The sequence below is a fragment of the Stenella coeruleoalba genome (genome assembly GCF_951394435.1).
Source record: "Stenella coeruleoalba genome assembly, chromosome: 8".
Taxonomy (NCBI): Eukaryota; Metazoa; Chordata; class Mammalia; order Artiodactyla; family Delphinidae; genus Stenella; species Stenella coeruleoalba.
Window position 1 is genome coordinate 99509149 of NC_137154.1, and position 24084 is coordinate 99533232.

Sequence of the window (24084 nt, forward strand, 5' to 3'; positions counted from 1 at the left end):
CGTCTCCGGGAGGTGACACAAGCCCGGAAGAGGCAGATACTAGGCCGCCGAGGGGCGGGGCGGGGCAGCCCCCTCCAAAGCGGCGGTTTACCGAAGGCGGGTCCTTTGGTGTCAGTGGTAGCTTGAATCCGTGGCGAACCGCGATCGATACTAGGCCGGTGCAGTCTCAGCAGGAGTGGGACCCTGAGGCTTGAGAAACAGGCTTTTCTTTGGTCCGGGACTCCCCGGCGTTCAGCGCTTCCCCCCATAACCGGACACCGATTATTCGGACTCTTTGCCTCAGACCCAGGTTCCCACCCCACACCCTCCCAGCCCCCTTGCCCTCCGGCTGCTACGCTCTTTCCTCCCTTTCCTGCATCGCTTTGCCGCCACTGGCACAATCTTCGTTCTCTCATTCAGATTCTTGTTTCTCCCCCTTCTTGTCCCTGTTCCTTTCCGAGAGCGATCTTTAAACATTTCCTTCCTTTATTTCCTACCCCTTCTTTTCCCTTTTTTCCTTTTTCCTTCCTTCTTCGCCAGTATCCTTGTCAGGCTACTGCCTCCTCCAGGGCTTCTCTCCTTTTCAGAAGCCTGTGGCATACGCGTGTTAGGGGGTTGAGCTTTTAAGGCGGTCGTTTGAAGATTTTAAGCTTTTCCTCTCTCCTAACCAGGAGTCATAGATGCCAGGAAGTATGGCCCCCATCAAGAAGCTTCGAAATACCACAAAGTTGCCCCTGGCTTTAAACCCCCTGAAGAGCAAGGACGTGTTGGCAGTGCTGGCTGAGAGGAACCAGGCTATAGTACCCGTTGGGGCATGGGTGGAGCCTGCCCCGCCAGATAGTTCAGCAGTCCCGGCATCTGTGAGTGTCAGTTTGATGCAAGTATGGTGGGGTTCTTCCTCCATCTTTCTTTTTCTTAGCCTTCTCAAATCCCTGGTGCTCAGATAAGATGAACAGTCTGGGGATGCCGTTTCTATTCTGTCATAAATAGATATGTTCTTGCATTAGGATTATAGAACAAATATGTATCTGCCGAAACTTGCTGCAGCTTTAGTCGGCATAATCAAATATTTATTACCTATATATATTTCAGTTTGCTTTGCAAACCCTTGATTGCTTTCTATGCACAAGACATAGGCACTGTCTTCCAAACACTCTACAATGTAGTAGGGATGACGACCACAGTTAATGTAACATTGATTGCTTAAAGTTTATGGTAAATTTTGTAATGGAGATTCAGTCAGGTTCAGATGCAGTGGGAGAATAAAGGAGAAAGAGATTAATTCTGATTGGGATTCCGAGAAAGTTTAACTGTAAATTCCATGAGGACAGGGATCTTGATGTTTTGTTCATTCCTGTACTGGCATATGGCAAGTCTTCAGGATATAGTTGTTGAATGAGTAAATGAGGTAATATAGTTTGTGTTAATCCTTAAAGAATGGAAGTGCTGTAAGTACAGATGAAAGGCAAGAGCATTTCAGATGAAGGGAAACTTTTGCAAATTGACATACATGCCTGTCAGACAACTCTCTTACGTAGCTAGTAACACAGGAGGACAATTTTGTAAGATTTTTTTTTTCCTTTTTGGTAAGAAGATTTTTGATTGTCTTTCACCAAACTGTGCTCCTTAGCTATTTGTTCATATATTATTGTGGTTCATTTATTATTATAAATACCACATTATATTTATAGTAAGTTGTTTACATATCTACTTTTCCTGATGGAGCATGTAGATATTTATGGAATGCACAGAATGTTTGAAGATCTTCAGAATGTATAGACAAGGTGCTGAACATGAGTTGAAAAGTATGAGGTAGGTTCTCATAGTGGTCCTTCATCTCAGAGAAGAAATGAGACATGTTTCAAGTAAATGTTAAATAGCAGTGCAATGGCATGTATTCATTCATTTTATTTATGTCTGTAAGGATGTATATACATAAGCATTCATTTATTACTATGCTATTTCCAGAAAGGATTTTGAGTCTGAGTAGTATATGATTAAGTGCTAAGACTATTATAGCACTTAACGAAGAAAGATTTGGTTTTGAATTGATGTGACCCAGGAAAGTTTAATGAAGAATTTGGATAATCAGAAAGAAAGAGGATGATTCTCCAATTAAGGAGAATGGAGAGAGTAGGAAGTAAGCAAGATATATTTAGGATTTAAGGGTAGGTTAGATTGATTGCAGTGGAAGGCCTAGTAGGGGCATGGTGGTTGATAGGATTGTGGAAAATAGGAGTGGTTAGGAACCACAGGAAATTTTGGAGACGGGATTGACTTCATTCATTGTTTAATATTTACAGATTAATTTCATGATCAAATAGTGTTTTGATTAGATAAATTGCTTTAACATTTTTTTAAGTTCTATTTTTTAAAACTATTTATTTATTTATTTTACTTATTATTTTTGGCTGCGTTGGGTCTTCGTTGCCGCGTGTGGCTTTCTCTAGTTGTGGCGAGCAGGCTTCTCATTGCGGTGGCTTTTCTTGTTGTGGAGCACAGGCTCTAGGCACACGGGCTTCAGTAGTTGTAGCACGCGGGCTCAGTAGTTGTGGCTTGCGGGCTCTAGAGTGCAGGCTCAGTAGTTGTAGCGCACGGGCTTAATTGCCCCGTGGCATGTGGGATCTTCCCTGACCAGGGCTCAATCCCGTGTCCTCTGCATTTGCAGGCGGGTTCTTAAGCACTGAGCAACCAGGGAAGTCCTGCTTTAACATTTTTAAAGGTGAAGGAGCAGGGAGACGCAAGAGGGAAGAGATATGGGAACATATGTATATGTATAACTTATTCACTTTGTTATAAAGCAGAAACTAACACACCATTGTAAAGCAATTATACCCCAATAAAGATGTTAAAAAAAAAAAAAAAAATGAAGGAGCGATTGGCTCCTGAGGGACAAATTGGGTTGTAATAGTAACAATTTAGGCATGAAGTATATAGCACCAAGATTTTAATGGTAAGTAATGTAGAGGGAAAGCCTTGAAAAGGGGATTGAAATGGAAATGAAAAGGGATAAATGTAAGAAACATCCCAGAAGAATCAGTAAGATTTGGTACAAAGGTATTTTGGTATTTAAATTATTGACACCTGTTTTTAATTGCCCATATTATGATATCTTTATAATATCAATAGCATAAAAATATCTAAAAACGACCAAGATTTTCTGTGTTAAAAAGAATCATCACATATTCCCATATATCAACTCAAAATATTAAAGTCTTGGAGCATGTGTAAACATGTCTCCTTTCCTTCATTTAAAAAATTCTGATCATTACCAGTCAAAGGCAATTTGATCAAGCATCTAATAGAACTCTTTATCACTTTAGCATATACAGCCTGGGGAATTCACTCTTATTAACAGACGTAGGTCTTGTCAGCTCAGAACTTCTAAAGCTTGGTTACCCTAAGTTCATGTCTGTGCTAAAGGGAAATGCCTAATCATTTTTGTCCTTAAGTTTCAAGGAGCCATCAGAATTCCTATAAACGCCATAGTTTGAGACTGCCCCTTAATTAAATTATCATCCAAGGGTACTGCTTTCCTATCAGCATATATAGCTATTGCATTGTTTTATAATTTATCTGATTATCTACTGTTGCGTAAGAAACCACTCTAAAACTTAATGGCATAAAGCAAACAATATTTTGTGTCAGGAATTTGCGCAGGACACAGTGGGGATGGCTTGTCTGCTCCACAGTGTCTGAGCCCTCAGTTGGGGTGACCCCAGTAGCTGATGATGTCTGGGACAACTTGACTGGATTCTGGCTGGTGGCTGGATTTCTTGGTTCTTCTTTATCTGGCATCTGCTGGGCTGTAATATCCTACATGGCTTTCTTACTCATATATCTGGCACTTGGGCTAGGCTGAGTAGAATGGCTGAGGGCTGGCTGGACATCTTCCTCTTTCCACATGGTCTCTCTGCTTGGCTGGTATGGGCTTCCCTAGGTGGAGGTTGCTTTATGACCTTGCCTGGGAAGTCATGGAGCCAACACTTGTGCCTCAGTCTATTGAGTATACAGTCAGACTACATTCAGTATGGGAGATGACTACACAAGAGCATATATACTGGGAGGCTTGATTAATTGGGGGCAGAAGGGGAGATCATATTTGGAGACTAAGGACTATGTAATCTAACTATTAGTTCCACCATATGTAAATTATCCGAATGTATTCTTTGACTGTCCTGAGAAACACTTCATTCTATATTGCCCCTTGGATAGTCTATAGGGTGCAAAAAGGCTATGAAGAATTGGTAGTACAATTGAAACAGTACAGTTGTCCCTCAGTATCTAGAGGGGATTGGTTCCAGGACCCCCCTCTTCCCCCACTTCCCCCACCTGCAGACACCAAAATTCACAGATGCTCAAGCAGTTGTATAAAATAGCATAGTATTTGCATATAACCTGTGTACATCCTCCTGTATATTTTAAATCACCTCTAGATTACTTACAATACCTAATACAATGTAGATGCTATGTAAATAGTTGCCTGTGCTTGGCATATTTAAGTTTTGCTTTTTTGGAACTTTCTGGAAAATTTTCTTTTCGTCCATGGTTGGTTGAATCTGAGGATGAGGAACCTGTGGATACAGAGGGCCGACTATTTATTTTTGTTTAACCCAGTATTTCTCAAGTTTATATGATTCTGGGAACCTCTTAACGTCCCATGGAACAAGTGTTTTCAGGTTCTGGTTGTCTTACACAATAGTGTTGCTAAGAAAAATATGTTTCTAAAATATGTTTCTATGGTACAATCTTATCTTTGGTTTACTCTTGAGATCCACAATTTGGAACCAGTCATGCACTTCAATAAGACGTTTGATAATCTCAAGGTGCGAGTAAAAGAGGGCAGACAGAGACAATGGGAGTAAAAGAAAGGCAGAATGGCTTAAATTTGTCTGGGTCTTGACTTAACTTGAGTCACTTGTTCAGGCTTTACTACATATATATCTACTTTGGAATTATTTTACTTAATTATTCATTGATATCTGTCTTGTCCACTCTACTCCTATGGTACATACTCTTGTAGAATAGTTTATGGGATAGATTTCTTGGGAATTTTAATTTTAATTGGAACTTCAATTCATTTGATTTTGAGAATTTAATGACTGTCTGTGAAATAATTTGGGGCACCCCTCAGAATTAGAATTTGGAATCACTGCATTAGGAGAAGGGATAGATAGGAGGTATGATGATTTTATTTAATATGAAGATTCCTTATGGATGAGAGACATAGTCAAGAGAAAAGCAGTACAGTACAGGGCATAAGTGTTGGAGTCAGAGAAACTTCTAGCTCTGCTACTTGCCAGCTGTAGGATCTTGGACTACTACTACAGATTAATCCTTCTGAGCCCCATTTCCTCATTTTTAACATAAGAGGTAAGAATACCTAGTATTGGAGGTAGTTTTGAGGATTCATTGATACAAGGTAGTTAAAGTGTTTATCTCATAATAGATCTTTAATAATGGTAACTGCTGTTATTATAATCAGTTTGTTATTCAAAGCACTTACAGGAGGCAAACAATGATCAAGGACTCAAATGTGATAAAATGTTCCAGATTGTTTAGAATGTTCTGGAATTAATCAATTATATAAATATTGAGTACCTTTGTATTCAAGGCTCTGTGTTGTATACCATAGGGGAAACAAAGGAGAATTAAATACATTTCCTGCCCTCAAAGCATTCGTAATCTAACGGGGGAGTTAAGAAGTATTGTACTCAACGTTAATAAGAGTGAGAGGTACTAGATGGGTATTGGATGGTCTTGACTGAGTAGGCCTTTTCTAGACGGAAGTGGCAAGAAGGGCATGCTAGGTTAAAAATGAAGCCTAACTCTCATTTTATAATAAGACATAGTGGGTGAGTGGCGAGCAATCTGGTGTATCTGGACTATTTTACTCATTTTAGAAAATGTAACATAATGTACGTTTGAATTGGTTCATTAAGAATTAATGAAGATACTTTTAGTTCTCAGTACAATGAAAAATTAAGATTTGATTTGAGTGCTCACAGATTCCAATTTTTAGTTTGTGATTTGGTTTAAGTTCTTGGTACTCACTAGCTACGTCTAGATTATCAGCTCTGAACTCCTGTGATTTCTTTACTGTACGGGGAATTTTGGGTTGTAGAACTGAATTATTTTTTCAGGGCTGTATTCTGACTGCTTTGTGTTTACAACAGAGTCCTAATGGGCAAAGCGAATGGGACATGTAAGTTTATTTTCTGTCTTTCATCTTTAAAGACTTCAGCATATATGATTGAAGAAGAGCTAAGGGAACAGCTAAGAAAGAAACAAGAAGCTCTGAAGCGTTTTCAGAGACAAGTCAAACGCCGAGTAAATCAGCAAATTAGGCTGAGAAAAAAGCAACAACTTCAGAGGTCTTATGAAGCCGTAAGTTCAAAAGTGAGCCTGAGTAAAGATCGAATGGGAAATGTGTTTGTAATGAGAAATGCTATTAGGCAATGACAGAATCACTTTCTTTTGATTCCAGGCTTCGCAAAATCTGATTTACTAGTGAGGGCAGTAGATTGTATATAGAGAAACTGTTTCCTGTGTTGTTCTGATTCCCTCTTTTGCTTTCACCAAATAGTTATAAACAATGTCAGAGTTTGGGGTTGGGGTTTGAATTCTGGCTTTGCTGCCTACTAGCTTTGTGACCTTGGGCTAATTACTTAAATTCTCTCGACTATAGTTTCTTTATGTGTGAAATGGGGATATGATACTTGTTTCCCAGTGTTGTTTTGAGAATTAGATAATGTAAAATATTAGCACGTAGTAGGTGCCTGGTAAATGTTAGTTTCTTTACCAGCTAAAGTTTTCCCCTCCTTCCCCCCAACCCCGGTTTTAAAGCTTTTGGGCTGCTGGTAGACATTATTTGATTGCACTTGACTGGGGGAAGCTCACTCTTTCTTCCTTTGTGTAGGCAGAAAAAGAAGGCTCTATAGCCATGCACTCTTCAGATCCAGCAAACTTAACTCTTAAAAGAACAAGTGTTTTTCCAAACCATTTGAATGCTGCTATTGGAAGTGCTAGGTTACCTCCTTCCCGGAAGCTTGAGGATGGAATAGAAGATAGAGAGAATCAGAATGAACTATTCCAACAACAAGCCCAGGCTGTAAGTATATATTCATTTTATTTTATGTCTCTGGTTTTTTTAGGCTATGATGTAGAGATGAGGAGGTGTCACATTCAACTTTGCTTTTTGCCACCTCCTCTTTTTTTTACCTTTGTAAAGTGGGGAATAGTGGGATGATGTTTATTTTTATATATATTTTAAATTTATATTTATTGGTCAGACACTTAAGAATCATTTAAAGAAAGGTGCCAAAGTGTTAGAGTTCAAAACTTATTAGAAAGAGCTTTAGGTCAAAGAATGTAGATTTTTCAATTATACTGAAATTGTGTTATGGGTAAGTTACTCTCAGTTTGTGGCATATGGACAAAAGATTATTTTTGTTTCTTTTTTCTGTCCCTCAATCTGATTATCACCATAAATTGATCTATAAGTCAAGTGATAATATAGTAAACTCTAAATTAACATATTCAGAATTTTTTAATGTAACTTTTTAGTGACTCACTTTACATAACGAATATTTAAAAATTAACCACCATGAGTAGATTTATCCACTCAAATCACTTGATGCCATCTAATCAGTACCCCCCTCCACCCTGCATAATGTACCCAGGCTTTTGTCCAGTTGATCATATTCTTCAACTCTTCTGTGGGAATAATCCTTCATTTATCATTTTAAAATGTAATCCTAGGGTTAGTGAGAGGAGAACAAAAATGTGGAAAATTATGATTATGTGAAAATAAAAGTTGTGTGATTGCTGACATACTTCGTCATAAGTATGAAGCAAATCTGATTATGCTGTTAGTATAAATAGGGAAAGCTTTATAATCACGTGTTATGTTGAAATACTTATTAAAAAGATTTTTCTCTCTGCCCAAACTATGACTTTTTCTTGTCATTATTTGGTTTGTAGTGATCATTTTTATAATCATTTCGTTTTTAAGATTATGAACAGTTTACTGAGCAAATATTTATTGAGCCAGGCACCGCAGAAATTGCAAAGGATAGAACATTGACTGAGACAGAATAACAGTCCTTGCTTTCATGCTACTGGTAGCTATAAATTCCATTGTAGTGAGGACTTTACTTCATTTGTATGATACATGAATAGGACACATCAGTCCACAGATATTTGAATATACTGTGTTTGTTAACCATTGTAAGGATACTAAATGTGTGAAATAGGACCTTTCATGGGTTTATATTTCCAAGTAGAGAAACGAAGTTGGTAGACCCCCAATCTATTAGATAATAATATGGAGATATTTGCTGCATTGTTGATAAATTTGTGCAGTGGAAATTCAAAATTTTTTTAATTCCAAGGAAATAGTTTGGGAAGAATTCCTGGAAGAGGTGGAATTGAGCTGTGTATTTTGAATTGGTAAGCTGAATTTAATTGGTAAATTCAAAAGAACTTTGAGATAGGAGGAATAGTAAAAAGTCTAGAATATGTAATGAGCTTAGTATTGGGTTGGCCAGAAAGTTCGTTCAGGTTTTTCTGTAACAGCTTACAAAAACCCAAACAAACTTTCTGGCCAACCCAATATATTTGCTAATAAGTGATGGAACCTTTTTAATTGATAGTGTACAGGGTAAAGCAACAGAAAATGAGGTTAGACGGGTAGGAAAAAATCATGTTATGAAAAGCCTTAAATGTTCCCCAAATCTAAAAAGTTTTTATACTGTTTTTTTCTTTTCTTTTTTTTTTTTGGCTGTGCCTTGTGGCATGTGGGATCTTAGTTCCCCAACCAGGGATTGAACCCGTGCCCCCAGCCGTACAAGCGCGGAGTCCTAACCACTGGACAGCCAGGGAATTCCCAACCCTGTTTTTTTCTTAAAAGAAGATGCACTACTGAGGAACGTTCAGTGACTTAAACTACTTTAAGCCTGTAAACTTTTGCCCATTCAACACCATGACAATAGATGCTCAAATTTTTTTAATCTTACTGTTTTTGTTGCAGTTTCTATCCACTAGATGTCGCCAAGAACTAGACAATGAGGCAGAGTTCAAGCACTAACTCCTTTGGGACAGTTTCAGGCAAACTGAGAGTTGGTCATCCTGTCTCTACATGTGTTCTCTCTTCTTTACTTATTTTTCTACTATTAACTGGTATTTTCATCATCACAGCTCCAAAACTTTGGCATACCTGAGGCTCCTTTAGCCTCTTTTCTCCAGCTTAGGATCTTTTAGGTCCAGCTCCTGTCTCTGACTTTTTCTCTGAACACTTCCTTGTTCATTATGTAAGGTAAGGAATCTTTATTGGCCCATCCTGCCTTTTTGCATTAGGTCTAGGTTACTGGCCAGCCTCTAGCTTGGTACTCCTACTTAAAGGTATATTGATGTACTACATTGGGGTTCATAGGCTATGCTAAGGGCCTCATGTGAGTTTTTATGTGTATGGTATTTTTGTGGCTGTAGAAAAGTCTAACACACTGAAAAATCAATATGTTATCTTTTGCAAATAAACTATATTGTACTTGGATAGAATTCAACTTTGGGTAGATTTTTATGGCATTAACATACATTTAAATACATAGGTATTAGGCCTCCATGGCAGTACAAGAGGTGAAATTCTATAAATGTTAGATCTCATCTATAGTCTTTTCCCATTACCTACATGTTATTACCACATTGTTTCATTTATATAGTTCCATATAAATTCCTAATTGTCTGAATAAATTAAAAAGAACTGAAGAAAATATGAACAATGAGTGGGGAACAGTATCACAGTAGATATCTATATTTGTCAAATTTCATCCTACATATTTGTTTGAAGTTTTACATTTTAATGTATGATCAGTGTTTGCATTAGATTTTAAGATTTAAGTCTCAAAATTTGTTTATTTAAATCTCAAAATTTGTTTATATAGTACATTTTAATTTTATTGGCCAGAACTACCTTTGCTTATTGATAGCTGGGTTTTCTATGTAATTATATAATAATTTATTTCCATCAGGGAAGTTTTAAGTCTTGGTTAGCGATTCAGTGCCAGTCTTTGCTGATAACAACAGCTACAAAGGAATGAAAATTGTGTCTAAGCTTCTAGTACAGAAAAGACTTTTGGGGGAGTTCCCTGGCAGTCCAGTGGTTAGGACTCGGTACCGTGGCCCTGGGTTCAATCCCTGGTTGGGGGACTATCACGCAAGCTGCATGGCACGGCCCCCCAAAAAGAAAAAGAAAAGACAAGACTTTTGGTCAAATTTTATGTTTTGAGTAGTTACAAACACAACATGTATATGTGTTTAAACTTACATATGTAAATGTATATGTATATATATACACATACAAATGCATATATATACACACACACAGTCACCAATATATGTAGTGATCACCATTATCTTACAATAAGAGGAACGTACTTCTCTGCCTGTTCATTTTACATAATTTGATTTTTACCATCCTCCTGTCTTCTGTGTTTTGTTTAGTGCTTATTAACATTAACTTTGGTCTTTGTATTAGTTTCCTGTGGCTGCTGTAACAAATTACCCCAAACTTAGTAGCTTAAAATGACAAACTTATTCTCTTACAGTTGTGGAGGCCAGAAGTCCAAAATCAGTTTCACTGAGTCAAAATCCAGGTGTCCGCAGATTCTAGGGAGAATTTGTTCCTTGACTCTTGAAGCTTTTGGTGTCTCCTGGCATTCCTTTGCTTGTGACCACATCAGACCCATCTCTGCCTCCATCTTCACATCACTTCTTCCATATGTCTGATCTTCCTCTACCTCTCTTATAAAAACACTTGTGATGGCATTTAGTGCCCGTCTGGATAATCCAGGATTATCTCCTCATCTCAAGATCCTCAACTTAATCACACGTGCAAAGGCCCTTTCTCCTTATAAAGTAACGTTTCAGGGATTAAGACCTGATATCTTTGGGTGGCCATTATTCAGCCTACTACAGTCCTCATAGCAGGTCATTGAAAGGATCTTTGGGTTGATTTGATGAAGGGTTTTGATAAAGACAGAAAAACTGAACGTAATGTTTAGTCCAACTGCTAGAGCAGTTGAAATATCCTGCTTAAGAGACTAAAATCAATCTGCAACTAATAGGGGTTTGGACTTGATGGAAAATGAAGATTATGTACTCTTATTTTAAATCTGTTACAGCAAGTATTTTGCATCCTTGGTCACTTTATGCAGGGCAATAATGTCTACCACACTTGGCAAGGAGTAAAAATAAGCATGTTCATGGCTTTGTATTTTTTCATACTTCAACTGCAGATATACTATCTGTTTTTGCATTGTGATTAACTCTATCTTGACCCCTTTAGCCACTCTGCACTAACCAAATTTAGAAGTCCTCCTCTTAGTAGAATAAAGAGTAATGTTTCAAGCTGATTTCTCTGGCTAGAGGTATAGACCTTCTAGAAACAAGGACAAAACAGAGGTGATAATGCTGTAAGGAAACCGGGCTGTTAGCAAGAGAGTGTTTTTATCTCTAGGTCACTATTAGTAAATATCATAAAATATTTGTAATTTATATCTGTAAATCACAGTCATTATTTCCCTTTAAGGGAGAAATGATGTCATTAAACTTTCATTGGATGGGTTAGAACTGGTCCTGGCTTTGCCATAATTTCACTGAGTAGTATAGGGATGTGCGTTTCTGTATTTTCCTTAAAGGAACATTCTATGCAGATATGTGAAATGTAAAATAGGCTGTGTGCTTCTCTGAAAAAGAAGTCAAAATAGATACTTACTGAAATTGCTAGGTAGAGATAAGGAATGAACACAAAATTAACATATTTAATATTAATATTTATTATCAATTGTTACCTAGAGTACCTGAAACAAATTGGTCTGTTGACAGGTTTGAATTTGTACTCTAAATTAACTTAGGAAGCCTTCCTGGAAGAAGAGACTTTTGAGAAAAGACTAAATAACTATAGTTTTCAAATGTTATGGGTGAAGAAGAGACTCATGTAAATAGGAAAAAAGGATTTTAGGGGGACTAGGAATAGAGAGTCTTCTTACAAGGAGTGATAAAAGTGATCAGGCATGCAAGGACCAGTTGAAGAAATAACTCTTTATTAAGAAGACGGATAGAAGGTAAGGAATGTGTCTGCTCAGTAATTTCCAAATTCAGACTTATAGGTTCTAATATTTTTGTGTACGTACTTAATATAAAGCCTACATTATTAAAAAACGATTTGAGTAACAGCACTTAAATCAAGTTATGAAATACAGTCTCTTAAGATAATGAAAATAATGTTGTAAATACACTTATCAGCAGATCAGAAAATCTCCTTTCCAAGTAATCCTCTTGTCTTAGGTCTGGCAATTTTTAATAATAGGGTCCTGTTTTCCTGTTGGAACACTTAGTGAATTTGGTATTAAGACTTTAGCCTGTTTTTCTTTTCTTTTTTTCCCCTTTCTTTGGCAGCTTAGTCAAACCATGAAAGAAGCACGTCAACGGCTGGCATCATTTAAAACTGTGAATAAAAAAAATGCATCGGTGTTTCCAGATGATCGAAAGAAAAACTTTCCCACCCAAGAGGTAAATTAAATTCTAATGAGCTGTTTCTAAAAATACAGATTAAAAAATAGGATAAAGATTAATTTACATCTCTACATTATTTAGACCTGAAAAATAATTGGAAATAACCTTAATTATCCAAAAGTAGGGAGCGGTTTAAAAGTTATGATATATTCGTTTATAGCTATTATCAAAAATATCATGCTTTCAAAGGGTATCTGAAGACTAGGGAAAGTGTCTGTGATATAAAGTTAAGTGGAAAAAGTAGGATATAAAATTAGATACAATGTAAGCTCAATTAAAAAAATCCATTCCATAAATATTTATGGGATGTGTACGATTGCCAGGCATTGTTCTAGAAGCAGGACTTAACAGTGGTGAAAAGGTAGACAAGGAGCTCCTGTGTTAGTAGGGAAGCATATAATAAATAAGCAAATAAATGCAAAATATAATTTCAAATGATAAATGCTATGAAAAAAATAAAGCAAAATATCGAGATGGGGAGAGAATGCTATGAGCACAGAGAAAGGCCTGGAAAGAAATGGACCAAGAGGTTAATACTGATTATTTCTGGATAGTGTTATTACAGGTGATTTTTATTTTTTTCTCTTGGTTTTCTTTACTGTAGAAATTTTCCATAATGTATATATTTTATTTTTTAATCAGGAAGAAGTCAATACCATTATTTTTCAAAAAGAAAGAAATTCTTTTGATTCAAAATATAGAATAAGTTTAGCGTGAGTAATTGGAACCTAAATATGGAGTTAGACTTAAAAGAATATTTAAAGCTATGCTTGTAAAATTGCATTGTTTTGGTGCCTCCTTATTTCCATGTTCACAAATTTGGATGTTAAACCCATGTATTTTCCTGTGTTTACTTAATTTTAGCATTAATTTCAAGTTTTGATAGGCAGCATCAGTAAAATGGCTCATTAATTAGTCTTTTTTTACTCTTTGTTTTTGGTACCATTAAGAACTCTGTCTCTTGCTTAGTTCTTTCTCAGTTTTGCTTCCTAATTGGTATTTTTTTACATTTTCCTAGATTACATATATGTTTATATTTTATTTTTGTATTTTTTCCTTAAGTATCTCTGTGCAACCATCAAAGACATTTGTCTCTTATATGTTTGCAGTTGGTAGAATACTAAGCTATAATACCTTCCTCTTCAGCAATAATTAAGAAATTTATAGTTAAATATAAAAAACAAGTGGGCATGGGTGTGCCTACATATGGCATTCCATCTTAGATGCATTAAGTATGGTTACCTTTTTCTAGGATTGCCTTGTTGTGACTTAAGACTCTTTTGAAACTAAATTCTTGACTTAGTTTCTTGACAATTTTCATACCTCTACCACGGATTTGGCAGTACTATAGTTTGGTCCATAAGACTGACTTCCCGGTACTGCTCAAAGGAGATGATTGGACACATTTTATTTAAACCAGAAAAAAAAAGGGTTATCAGAACCTAGAGACTGATACTTCACATTGTGTGGAACATGTTCAAATCTTTCAACTGATGTTTTTCCCAGAAAGAGTACTGTTCCTAGGCCTGACTGAAATAATTCTCCAGTAGAAGGGAGGAGGATTAAGTCTGAGATGACATCCTTGTGTAAACCAGTTTGATACGTCAAAGGTGCCATTTAAGTGTAATTCATTATGACGTTGATGGTGAATTCAGGCTAGCTGCTTGCTTCCAAAGAATGCATGTGTGTTTTTCAGGTAAAACATCACAAACAAATCTACTCCATATAATTGAGAATGATCTAAGAAATTAGTGAAACTTTTCTTATCAAGTACGTAGTCTTTCCCTCAAATCTGAACAGTTTTCTATCCATTCAGTTGTGTGAAGGAGGAAGCTGCCAGTCAGAAAGGAGAACAATCTATAACCCAGTTGAACTCTGGTTTCGTATTATTGTTAGACTTATTTTGACTGACATCTGGTTGTTCCAGATTTAGAGATAAACGTAGAAGAGATATATTTGCCTTGCCCACTGTTAGATCACCAAGACAAAATTGTAAGCCTTCTGAAATTGTTACTGGCTAGGATAGGGGCAAATTATCATTTATAAAGTTAAAATATTCTCCTACCAGGATCAGCTCCGTGCTTTGTGACCACCTAGAGGGGTGGGATAGGGAGGGCGGGAGGGAGACGCAAGAGGGAGTGGATACGGGGATATATGTATATGTATAGCTGATTCACTTTGTTATACAGCAGAAACTAACACAACAATGTAAAGCAATTATACTCCAATAAAGATGTTAAAAAAAAAACTCTCCTACCAGGAATTTCACTTCCATGTGTTTGATATGTAAGTGACTTGTTTGTATACTTGAAATAGAACTCAATATTCTGTATTAGACTACCATAACCTGCTAGGATTGCTCCAGATCTTTCACAAAAACTCAGCTTAGTGTCATGAGCATATTGCTTTCTCTAGACCATTTATATTTGTATTAATTTTTCTTCTTTTTCAGAAAGCACTTTGTAGGAAACCATCATTCACCAGGATAAATATAGGGATAAGAGGAGAAATGCCCTTTGAGGTCCATCAAGGTCTTTTTTTTTTTTTTCTTTTTTGTGGTACGCGGGCCTCTCACTGCTGTGGCCTCTCCCGTTGTGGAGCACAGGCTCCGGACGCGCAGGCTCCGGACACGCAGGCTCAGCGGCCACGGCTCACGGGCCCAGCCGCTCCACGGTATGTGGGATCCTCCCGGACCGGGGCACAAACCCGTGTCCCCTGCATCGGCAGGCAGACTCTCAACCACTGCGCCACTAGGGAAGCCCCATCAAGGTCTTTTAACTCTTGTAGATTACCAGAAATTTATGGAAGATCAGGTAGGGAAATGTAAAGAGTAGAGGAAAAAAGATGCCTTGTTAGAACTATCCACAGCTAATTAAGGATGAGTTTAAGTATTAAGATTATAATGCCCAATAGTTATTTTTTTCTAACAGTTCTATTAAGCTTTAATTCACATACCACACAATTCACCCACTTAAAGTGTACAATTCAGAGGTTTTTGGTATATTCACAGGGTTGTGCAACTGTCACCACAATCTAATTTAGAAGATTTTCTTCACCCCTGAAAGAAACCCCATACCTGTTAACTGTCACTCCCCAGTCCCTCCCTGTCCCTACCCCCAGTACTAAGCAACCACTAAACTACTTTCTGTCTCTGTAGATTTGCTTATTCTGGGCATTTCATATAAATGGAATAATATAATATGGCGTCTTTTGTGACTGGCTTCTTTCACTTTGCATAATGTATTCAAAGTTCGTCCACATTGTAGCATGTATCAGTACATCAGTATGTCACACTTAGTTCAGCAGTTGATAGACATTTGTGTTGTTTCCATTTCTTAGCTTTTATGAATAATTGTGCTATAAGCAGTTTTTACATGTTTTTGTATGGACATTCATTTCTCTGGTTGTGGAATTTCTGGGTCATGTTAACTCTATGTTTAATATTTTGAGGAACTGCCAAGGTGGTTTTTTTTAATTTTTTTTTTTTTTTTTTTCTTTGCGGTATGCGGGCCTCTCACTGCTGTGGCCTCTCCCGCCGTGGAGCACAGGCTCCGGACACGCAGGCCCAGCGGCCATGGTTCATGGGCCCAGCCGCTCCGCGGCATGTGGGATCTTCCAGGACCGGGGCATGAACCCGTGTCCCCTGCATCGGCAGGCGGACTCTCAACCACTGCGCCACCAGGGAAGCCCCGGTTTTTTTTAATTTTTAAAAAATTAATTAATTTTAAAATTAATTTTGGCTGTGTTGGATCGTCATCACCGTACTTGGGCTTTTCTCTAGTTGCGGTGAGCGGGGGCTACTCTTCGTTGCGGTGTGCAGGCTTCTCATTGCGGTGGTTTCTCTTGTTGCGGAGCACAGGCTCTAGGCACGCGGACTTCAGTAGCTGTGGCTCGCGGGCTCTAGAGCACAGGCTCAATAGTTGTGGTGCACAGGCTTAGTTGCTCCACGGCATGTGGGATCTTCCCAGATCAGGGATCGAACCTCTGTCTCCTGCATTGGCAGGCAGATTCTTATCCACTGTGCCACCAGGGAAGCCCCTGCCAAGGTGTTTTCCATCAACAATGTATGAGGGTTCCATTTTCTCCACATTGTCTTCAAAACTTGTTATTGCCCATCTTTTTTACAGCCACCTTAGTGGGTGTGAAGTGGGATCTCTCCATACTTTTGATTTGTATTTTCCCAGTGACTGATCATCTTGAATATCTTTTCATGTGCTTATTGCCCATTTATATATCTCTCGTGGAGAAAATCTGTATTCAAATGTAGTGCCATTTTTAAATTGAGTTGTCTTTTTATTATCAAGTTATAAGAATTCTTTATATGAATACAAGTCTCTTATCAGATACTTGATTGCAAGTATTTTCTCCCATTCTCTGGGTTGTCATTTAACTTTCTTAATGCTATCATTTGCAGCACAAAATTTTTAGTTTTGGTATAGTCTAATTTATCTGTTTTTCTTTTGCTGCTGTGCTTTTGGTGCAGTATCTATTAAGCCATTGCTTAATCCTATGTCTTCTAAGAATTTTATAATTTTATCTCTCATATTTAGGTCTTTAATCCATTTTGAGTTAATTTTTATATATGGTGTGAGGAAGAGTGCTAACTTAATGCTTTTGCATGCATTCTTGTTTCTACCTGTAACAGATACATTTGGTTGGTTTTTTTTTTTTCTTTTCCATTTTTGTTTGTGTGTTCTTTAGGAACCTGACACTGAGGAATCTTCATCTATTATGATAGATAAGAAAGGGAAAAAGAATTTGTCTTGGGGGGACCAGCAGGATCTCCTTTTTGAAGACAAGGATATACCTTTCAGCACAGTTCAGGTAAAGCAGAGTGAAAGGAGATAGTATAATAGAAATTAAAGTAATTATGATTTGGACTAGAGATGCCAGTATTCTTGTACTGGTTTGAGACTGTAGATTTAGGTTCTATTGAGTTGAGCAAAGACTGTAATTTTGCATTTTATTTTAGTAATTTGTTTGACTACCGTATCCTTTTAAGATTATTTTAGGAATCTCGCAGAAAACCCAGTGTTGCTGCTGCTTGGCATTCTATATTTGATGTTTATGTTCACTTTTAGAAAGTACAATTCAAAAATCCATTATTTGCTGTGATGGAAGAGGAAGAGGTAAGGCAGTTACACCAGGATGTTCTGCCAGAAGCCCAGGATTATCTTCCAGAAGCCCCAGGTGACCTGCTGCAAACCCAGGGTGATTTGACAGGCGTCTGCAGTGTTGAGCTGGAAGCCCAGAGTGTTGAGCTGAGGCTCGGTACCCAGGATATCAAGCTGGAAGGCCAAGCTGTTGAGCCCAAAGCCCAGGCTGTTAAGACCAAAACTCAGAGTGTTATGCTGAAAGATCAGAGTGTTGAACTAGAAGATGGGAATATTGTTTTGGAAGTCCAAGATTTTCTACTCCAAAACCAGGCTTTTCTACCCACAGACCAGCATATTCTTCCCAAAGACCAGAATGTTCAACCCAAATGCCAGGACCAGGATTTTCTACCCAGAGATCAGGTAAAATAGAGTGGAAAGGAGATATAACAAAAAGAAATAAGCTCTTTAAGGCTTGTAGTGGGATTTGCAAGGACTATATTGCAGCTGATTTGGAGAGCCATAGTTGGAACAAAATAGTTCACTGATTGATTTATCAAATAAATGTCCAGGGTTCTTATTAAGTGTTAAAATATTGTCAGCAGCATATTACCCCTGTCTGGACAATTTGCTTTTTAAACAATTTTCTTCATTAGGGAAAGTATTTCTTGCAGCCGTCATCTGTTTTGAGAGCTGAAAGATGGGAAAAAAGAGTGGCCCACAAGTGTCCAACAGTATTTTTTACCCAGGTTCCAAGGTCAGCCCTCCACCAGAGATCAGGTAGACCAAGAGGAAGAAGAAAGGGATCAACAGGAAGTAAATTACTTAGGGTTGTGGCTGGGTTTATGGGGAATAGAGTATAGTGTGTTAATTTATTCTATAAGATGTTCAATTAAACTCTGACCTCAGTTAACTCCTGAATTCTCAGTGCAACCTAAAGTATTATTGATTAACCTGTCTTTCTTAACTGAACAATTGCTATTTTATATTTGTTCTTTTTTAGAAAGCAAATTTGAAGCCGCCAGCATCAGTTTTGATAGGTAGGAGTCGGGAAGAGGTGCTTCCTCTGGATGTCCATCAAGATCTTCTACACAGGCATCAAGATCAGGCCTTCATCAATGGCAAGGTAGAGCAGAAAAAGGAGAGGGACCATCAGGAACTGCATTGTTTGGGTTTACTTTGGAACTTTCCAAGATTGTTCTTAGCTAGATTTCAAAAAGTATGGTTTTCTGTTTTATTCCATAATGTTTCACATTATCTGGAGTTGAAAAAATTACTGTAAGGCTCCCAATAGAGCCTAGAATATTATTGCTATCATGTTACTCCCACTGAACAATTTACACTTTATGTTTTCTTCTCTCTTAGAAGGTACGCTTCAAGGAGTCATATTGTGATATGACAAATGAGAAAGGGAGAGAAGACTTTTCTCTGGCAGGTTATCAGTATCTGCCTCCTAAACTTCAGGACCAGGCCTTCATCAGAGATCAGGTAGAGCACAATCAGAAAGAGATAGAGAGGAAATAAAGTAGCTGGATTTCATACATTTTCAACAACTGGTAATGTGAAATATAGAATCAGATCCTTGTTCAGTGAACTGTATCAGTCAGATCAGTTCTGTCATTCAGAAGGATGATAAATCACATTCATATTCTTATTGTGGAATCAGACTATTCTAATTTACTAAGATTATGCTATAACTTTTGCTGAAGCCCACATTATTACCACAAGCATACTGCCCTTACGTGAATATTATAGGAAGAATTAGCAGATCCCAAATTACTTAAAATTTGGGGGGGGGTTGTCAGACTATTCTGTACATGTTTGGGGATTAAAAATTAAGATCTCTAGAGTTGGGGTAAAAGTATAACATCCTCGTTCAAACCAAAATGTATCAGAATAACCTCATCTGGTGCCATTTCCCTGGAGTTCTCACTGAAGCCTAGAGTATTAAGGTTAGCATGTTGCCCTGGTTAGACGACTTGTTTTCTGTTTTTGTTGTTTCTTTTGAACATGTTTCTGAAGCAACTGTCATCTTTTATGAGAGAAGAGAGAGAGAGAGAGATGAATTGACTCTGGGGTGTCATCAGAATGTTAAACCTAAAATGCAAGACCAAGCCTCCCCTAGAGAACAGGTAGAGCAGAATACAGTGAGAGCGCTGTCTACTTTCTAAAAGAGTAACAGATGAAATTTCTTAAGATTTGGGCTGGAGCTTGCCAAGCTAGCTAGTATGTAGACTACATAGAATTAAAGCTTCTAGAGTTAGGCTAAGAGTATGATGTCTTCATTTATTTCAGAATGTGCCAGATCTAAAGAGACCAGGTGAGGAAGCATACCTCTGTCATTTGGGTTAAATAAGAGATAGGTTTTATATAAAGTTGATTGGTTATCCGTAAATTGTTCTTCTTAAACTCAAGTCCTTCAGCAAATTTGCCTTTTGACATTTAGTCTTATACATACTGAAGGAATTCTACTCTTGGCCATCTGAAGCAGTACACCAAAGCCAGACATCAAATTTGCAAACCAGTTATGATGAAGGAAAAAACAAGCTGTTTGCCACTCAAAACATCCTAGACTTCACCACTTCTAGTATTTATGCATGGAGTTATTGGGGACATCGAGTAGGAGTACTTTGGGAAATGACACAGCTTTTTTCCTGGCTTTACCTGAGAAAATGCTAGCAACATTATAAAAATATTGCCTTGTTGCCTTATCTTCTTCGAAATGTGTTGTTGAATAAAGAGTTGCCCCATGCAAAAAATGCAAAAGAAAAAAAGTGCCAGAATAATCTGGGATTTGCTTCAAAATACTCCAGGAAAGAAAGTGGGAGAAGAGATGGATGAAAAAACATGATGTTGCTGGGAGGGACAAATTGGGAAATTGGGATTGACATATCACACTACTATATATAAAATAGATAACTAATAAGGACCTACTGTATAGCACAGGGAACTCTACTCAATATTCTGTAATGGCCTATAGGAAAAGAATCTAAACAAGAGTGGATGTATGTATAACTGACTCACTTTGCTGTACACCTGAAACTAATACAACCTTGTAAAACCAACCATACTCCAATAAAAATTAAGAGAAAAAACAAAAACAAAAAACATGATGTTGCTAATTGTCAGTGCTGGGTGATAGGTATCTTGGGACTTATTATACTAATTTTTTCCCCACTTTTATGTATGTTTGGAAATTTTATATTAAACACACACATGCATACCTCTAATTGTTATATTACCCTCCCCTGGTATCATTATTTCAGAGTTGTCACTGAAGTGTACAGTATTGTCACTAACCTATAATTTTTGCTTAGACAATTAGTTTTGTGTTTTGTTATTCCTTTAGAACAAGTGTATCAAGCAGCCCTCATCTTTTGAGAAATGGGAGGTTGAAAGACGAGTTGCTTCTGAAGTGTCATCGGTATGTTTCACTTGGTATTCAAGACCTAGCCTCTCCCAGAGAATAAGTAAAGCAGAATATAGGGAGAAGTAAGTAACAGAGAGTAAATTCCTTAGGTTTTGGTTCAAGATTGACAGGGCAAAGTAGTAACTGTTTCAGGGGTTTAGTGTTAAGGTCAATAACAATGGGCAAAGATATAATGTCCTCCTGTTCTGTGACCATTCTGCCCTGTTAAATCTACTTCTGGCCTCTTCACTAAAGCTTTTACTATTGCCCTGGCATGACGCTACTGCTTGGACAATTGATGTTCAGTGTTTGTTTTCTTTTAGCCCAGGAACTGTGGGCAGGCCTCACATAATATGACAGATGAGAGATGGAGAAAGGAGTTATTTCTGGAGCACCATGAATATGTTTTACATGAAATCCAGGATCCAGGCTCCACCAGAGAGCAGGTAGAGCAGAGTATAGTAAAGTGTAAGCAGCAGAAAGTCAGTTAATTAGAGTTTGATATAGACTTGCCAGAGCTATGCTACCAACAACAACGATGATGATGATAGTGTTATCTCTTATTAATATTATCAATAATGTTATTAATATTATTAAGACTAACAGCTTAAATTCATTAAGCATTTACCATAGCCAAAATGGTTCTAAAACTTTGTATCCATTGTCTCATTTAACTCTCACAATTACCCTGGGAGATGGATACTATTATTATCCTTGTTTTATGGATGGAGAAACTTAGGATTGCTTCGCAGATACAGTTAAGATCCATAGTAGTGGCGAGAAGTGTAATGTCTACTTTTATGCCATAATATATTAGACTATTCTGACCTATTTAGATTACATCAGGGGTATCGCTGCAGCCTAAAGTATTTTTACTACCATTACGTCACTGCTCACGCCATTTGGTGAATGCATTTGTATCTTTTAGAGCTTACGCTCCATACGGCAACCATCTGCTGGAACAGCTGAAAGATGGCAAGCAGGTTTGCTTCCGGCTGGCCGTCAGCATCTTCCACCCAAGCACCAGAGAGAGGCTCCCAGCAGCAGACAGGTAAACCAAACTGTAGAGCATAAGCCCTGGAGTTTAGATAGGGTTGTGGGTCCTACTGAGCTGGGAGCAGTAAGGCTGAGCAAAAAGCCGATTCTGGGTTTATTTCATAGTGTGTAAAACCTAAGATTACTCACCGAAGCCTAGGGTATTGTCAGAAGCGCTTGTTACCTATTGGAAAAATTGTATTTTTTACATGTATGTTCTTTTATTAAAGGTGTATTTCTGGTGGCCCTAGTCTTCTATGGTATGAGAGGGAAAGAAATAAGTGGTTTCTGGGGGGAGGGGGAGGGAGGATCTTTCACCAACAACCAGGACTAGATCTCCATCAGTAACCTGGTAGAGCGTAAGGTAGGATCACCAAGAAAGAAACTATTCAGAATCTGGGCTGGAGCTTGTTAGGGTTATATTGCCTAAGTTTTGGGGTATTGATTTAAGATCTATAGTTTTTCAAGAAAATGTCACAGTACGCTGGCCTACTAAGATTTTTCTATGACTTAACTGAAGTCTAGTTTATTCCCGCTAGAATTTTACCATTGTCTGGATAATTTCTGACTTGTGGTTTCATGTTATTTTAAAGACAGAGCCTTCAGGCAACCAGTGTTGTTAGAATATATGAAAGAGATAAAGAGAAATTTCCTCTTGGCTCTTTTAAGAGAGCAGAAAGAAAAGGAGGCATAAAGGCAGAATTATGGATTTGGGCTGAGGTTTTTAGGACTAAACTGCGGGTCCTTTGTTATTTTTGGTTTGGGTCTCTTAAGATTGGTCTAAGGGAAAGCTGTCATGTTTTCTTCTGCATCGCCGTTTACATATCCTGAACTATGCCAGGCCCTTTTCTACTTCAGCTCTTTTGCTTTTTTTACCCCTCTGCTTGGATAGTCTTCTCTTTTTTCTTCACAAAGCTGGTCCCTTCTCATCCTTCACGTTTCAGCTTAAATGTCACCTTTTTAGAAAAGACTGCTCTGACCACCTTATCAAGATTAACGTTATTAATATTATTAAGACTAACAGCTTAAATTCATTAAGCATTTACCATAGCCAAAATGGTTCTAAAACTTTGTATCCATTGTCTCATTTAACTCTCACAATTACCCTGGGAGATGGATACTATTATTATCCTTGTTTTATGGATAGAGAAACTTAGGATTGCTTCGCAGATACAGTTAAGATCCGTAGTAGTGGCAAGAAGTGTAATGTCTACTTCTATGCCGTAATATATTAGACTATTCTGACCTATTTAGATTACATCAGGGGTATCGCTGCAGCCTAAAATATTTTTACTACCATTACATCACTGCTCACGCCATTTGGTGAATGCATTTGTATCTTTTAGAGCTTATGCTCCATACGGCAACCCTCTTCTGTCTTTCCTCTGTCCCTGCATTCTGTTTGTTTCCTTCTCCATAAACAAGACAGTTTGTAATTATTTACTTATTTACATGACTTCCACTAGTCTATAAGCTTTATGAGGAGAGGCACCACACTTGTTTTGTTTACCGGAGTGTGGACGGCATTTAACATGGTGCCTGGTACCTGCTGGTTTCTTGCTAAATTTGTTTAGAAAGAATTAGTCAATCAAACACTTATTGAGCACCTGTTTGATGTTAGCCATTGTTTAGGTTCTAAATATCAAAGATATAACTATGAACAAGACAGAGCTCTCAAATTTCAGACAGTCTAAAGAAGAGAGACTGACAAATAAGCGATAATTCTGAAGCAACATAATTAGTGGTACAGGATGCATAGGGCATTAGCTGAGCACAGAAGAGGGGTACCTAATCCTGACTGTTTAATTGAGGGTGCAGCTTTGGTAGTCAGAACCTCTTCTTATTGGCCTTCTGCCATACCAGCCCTGAAAATCCTCAACCCTGGATCAGTCCTTTCACCTTTTAGGCTCCCAAATAATCCAGCCTTATTGGAAAAAAGCTCTTTAATGGTGTAGGTTTATACACATTCATCCTTACGGTTTATAGTCACAGCTG

At 37.8% G+C, this 24084-nt stretch overlaps 1 protein-coding gene across 2 annotated transcripts in view; it reads left to right on the forward strand.

The window, feature by feature from the left end:
- The first annotated feature begins 61 nt into the window (after positions 1-61).
- Positions 62-24084, forward strand: part of CCDC15 (coiled-coil domain containing 15) — a 62141-nt gene continuing 38118 nt past the window's right edge. For both annotated transcript variants that reach the window (XM_079928136.1, XM_079928137.1), the window contains exons 1-11: positions 62-289; positions 651-839; positions 6217-6366; positions 6899-7090; positions 12436-12549; positions 17254-17376; positions 17634-18068; positions 18649-18771; positions 19011-19133; positions 20995-21069; positions 21983-22105. In XM_079928136.1, coding sequence (XP_079784262.1) covers positions 660-839; positions 6217-6366; positions 6899-7090; positions 12436-12549; positions 17254-17376; positions 17634-18068; positions 18649-18771; positions 19011-19133; positions 20995-21069; positions 21983-22105 — 1638 coding nt within the window. In that variant the 5' untranslated portion in view covers positions 62-289; positions 651-659. The remainder of the gene's footprint in view (positions 290-650; positions 840-6216; positions 6367-6898; positions 7091-12435; positions 12550-17253; positions 17377-17633; positions 18069-18648; positions 18772-19010; positions 19134-20994; positions 21070-21982; positions 22106-24084) is intronic.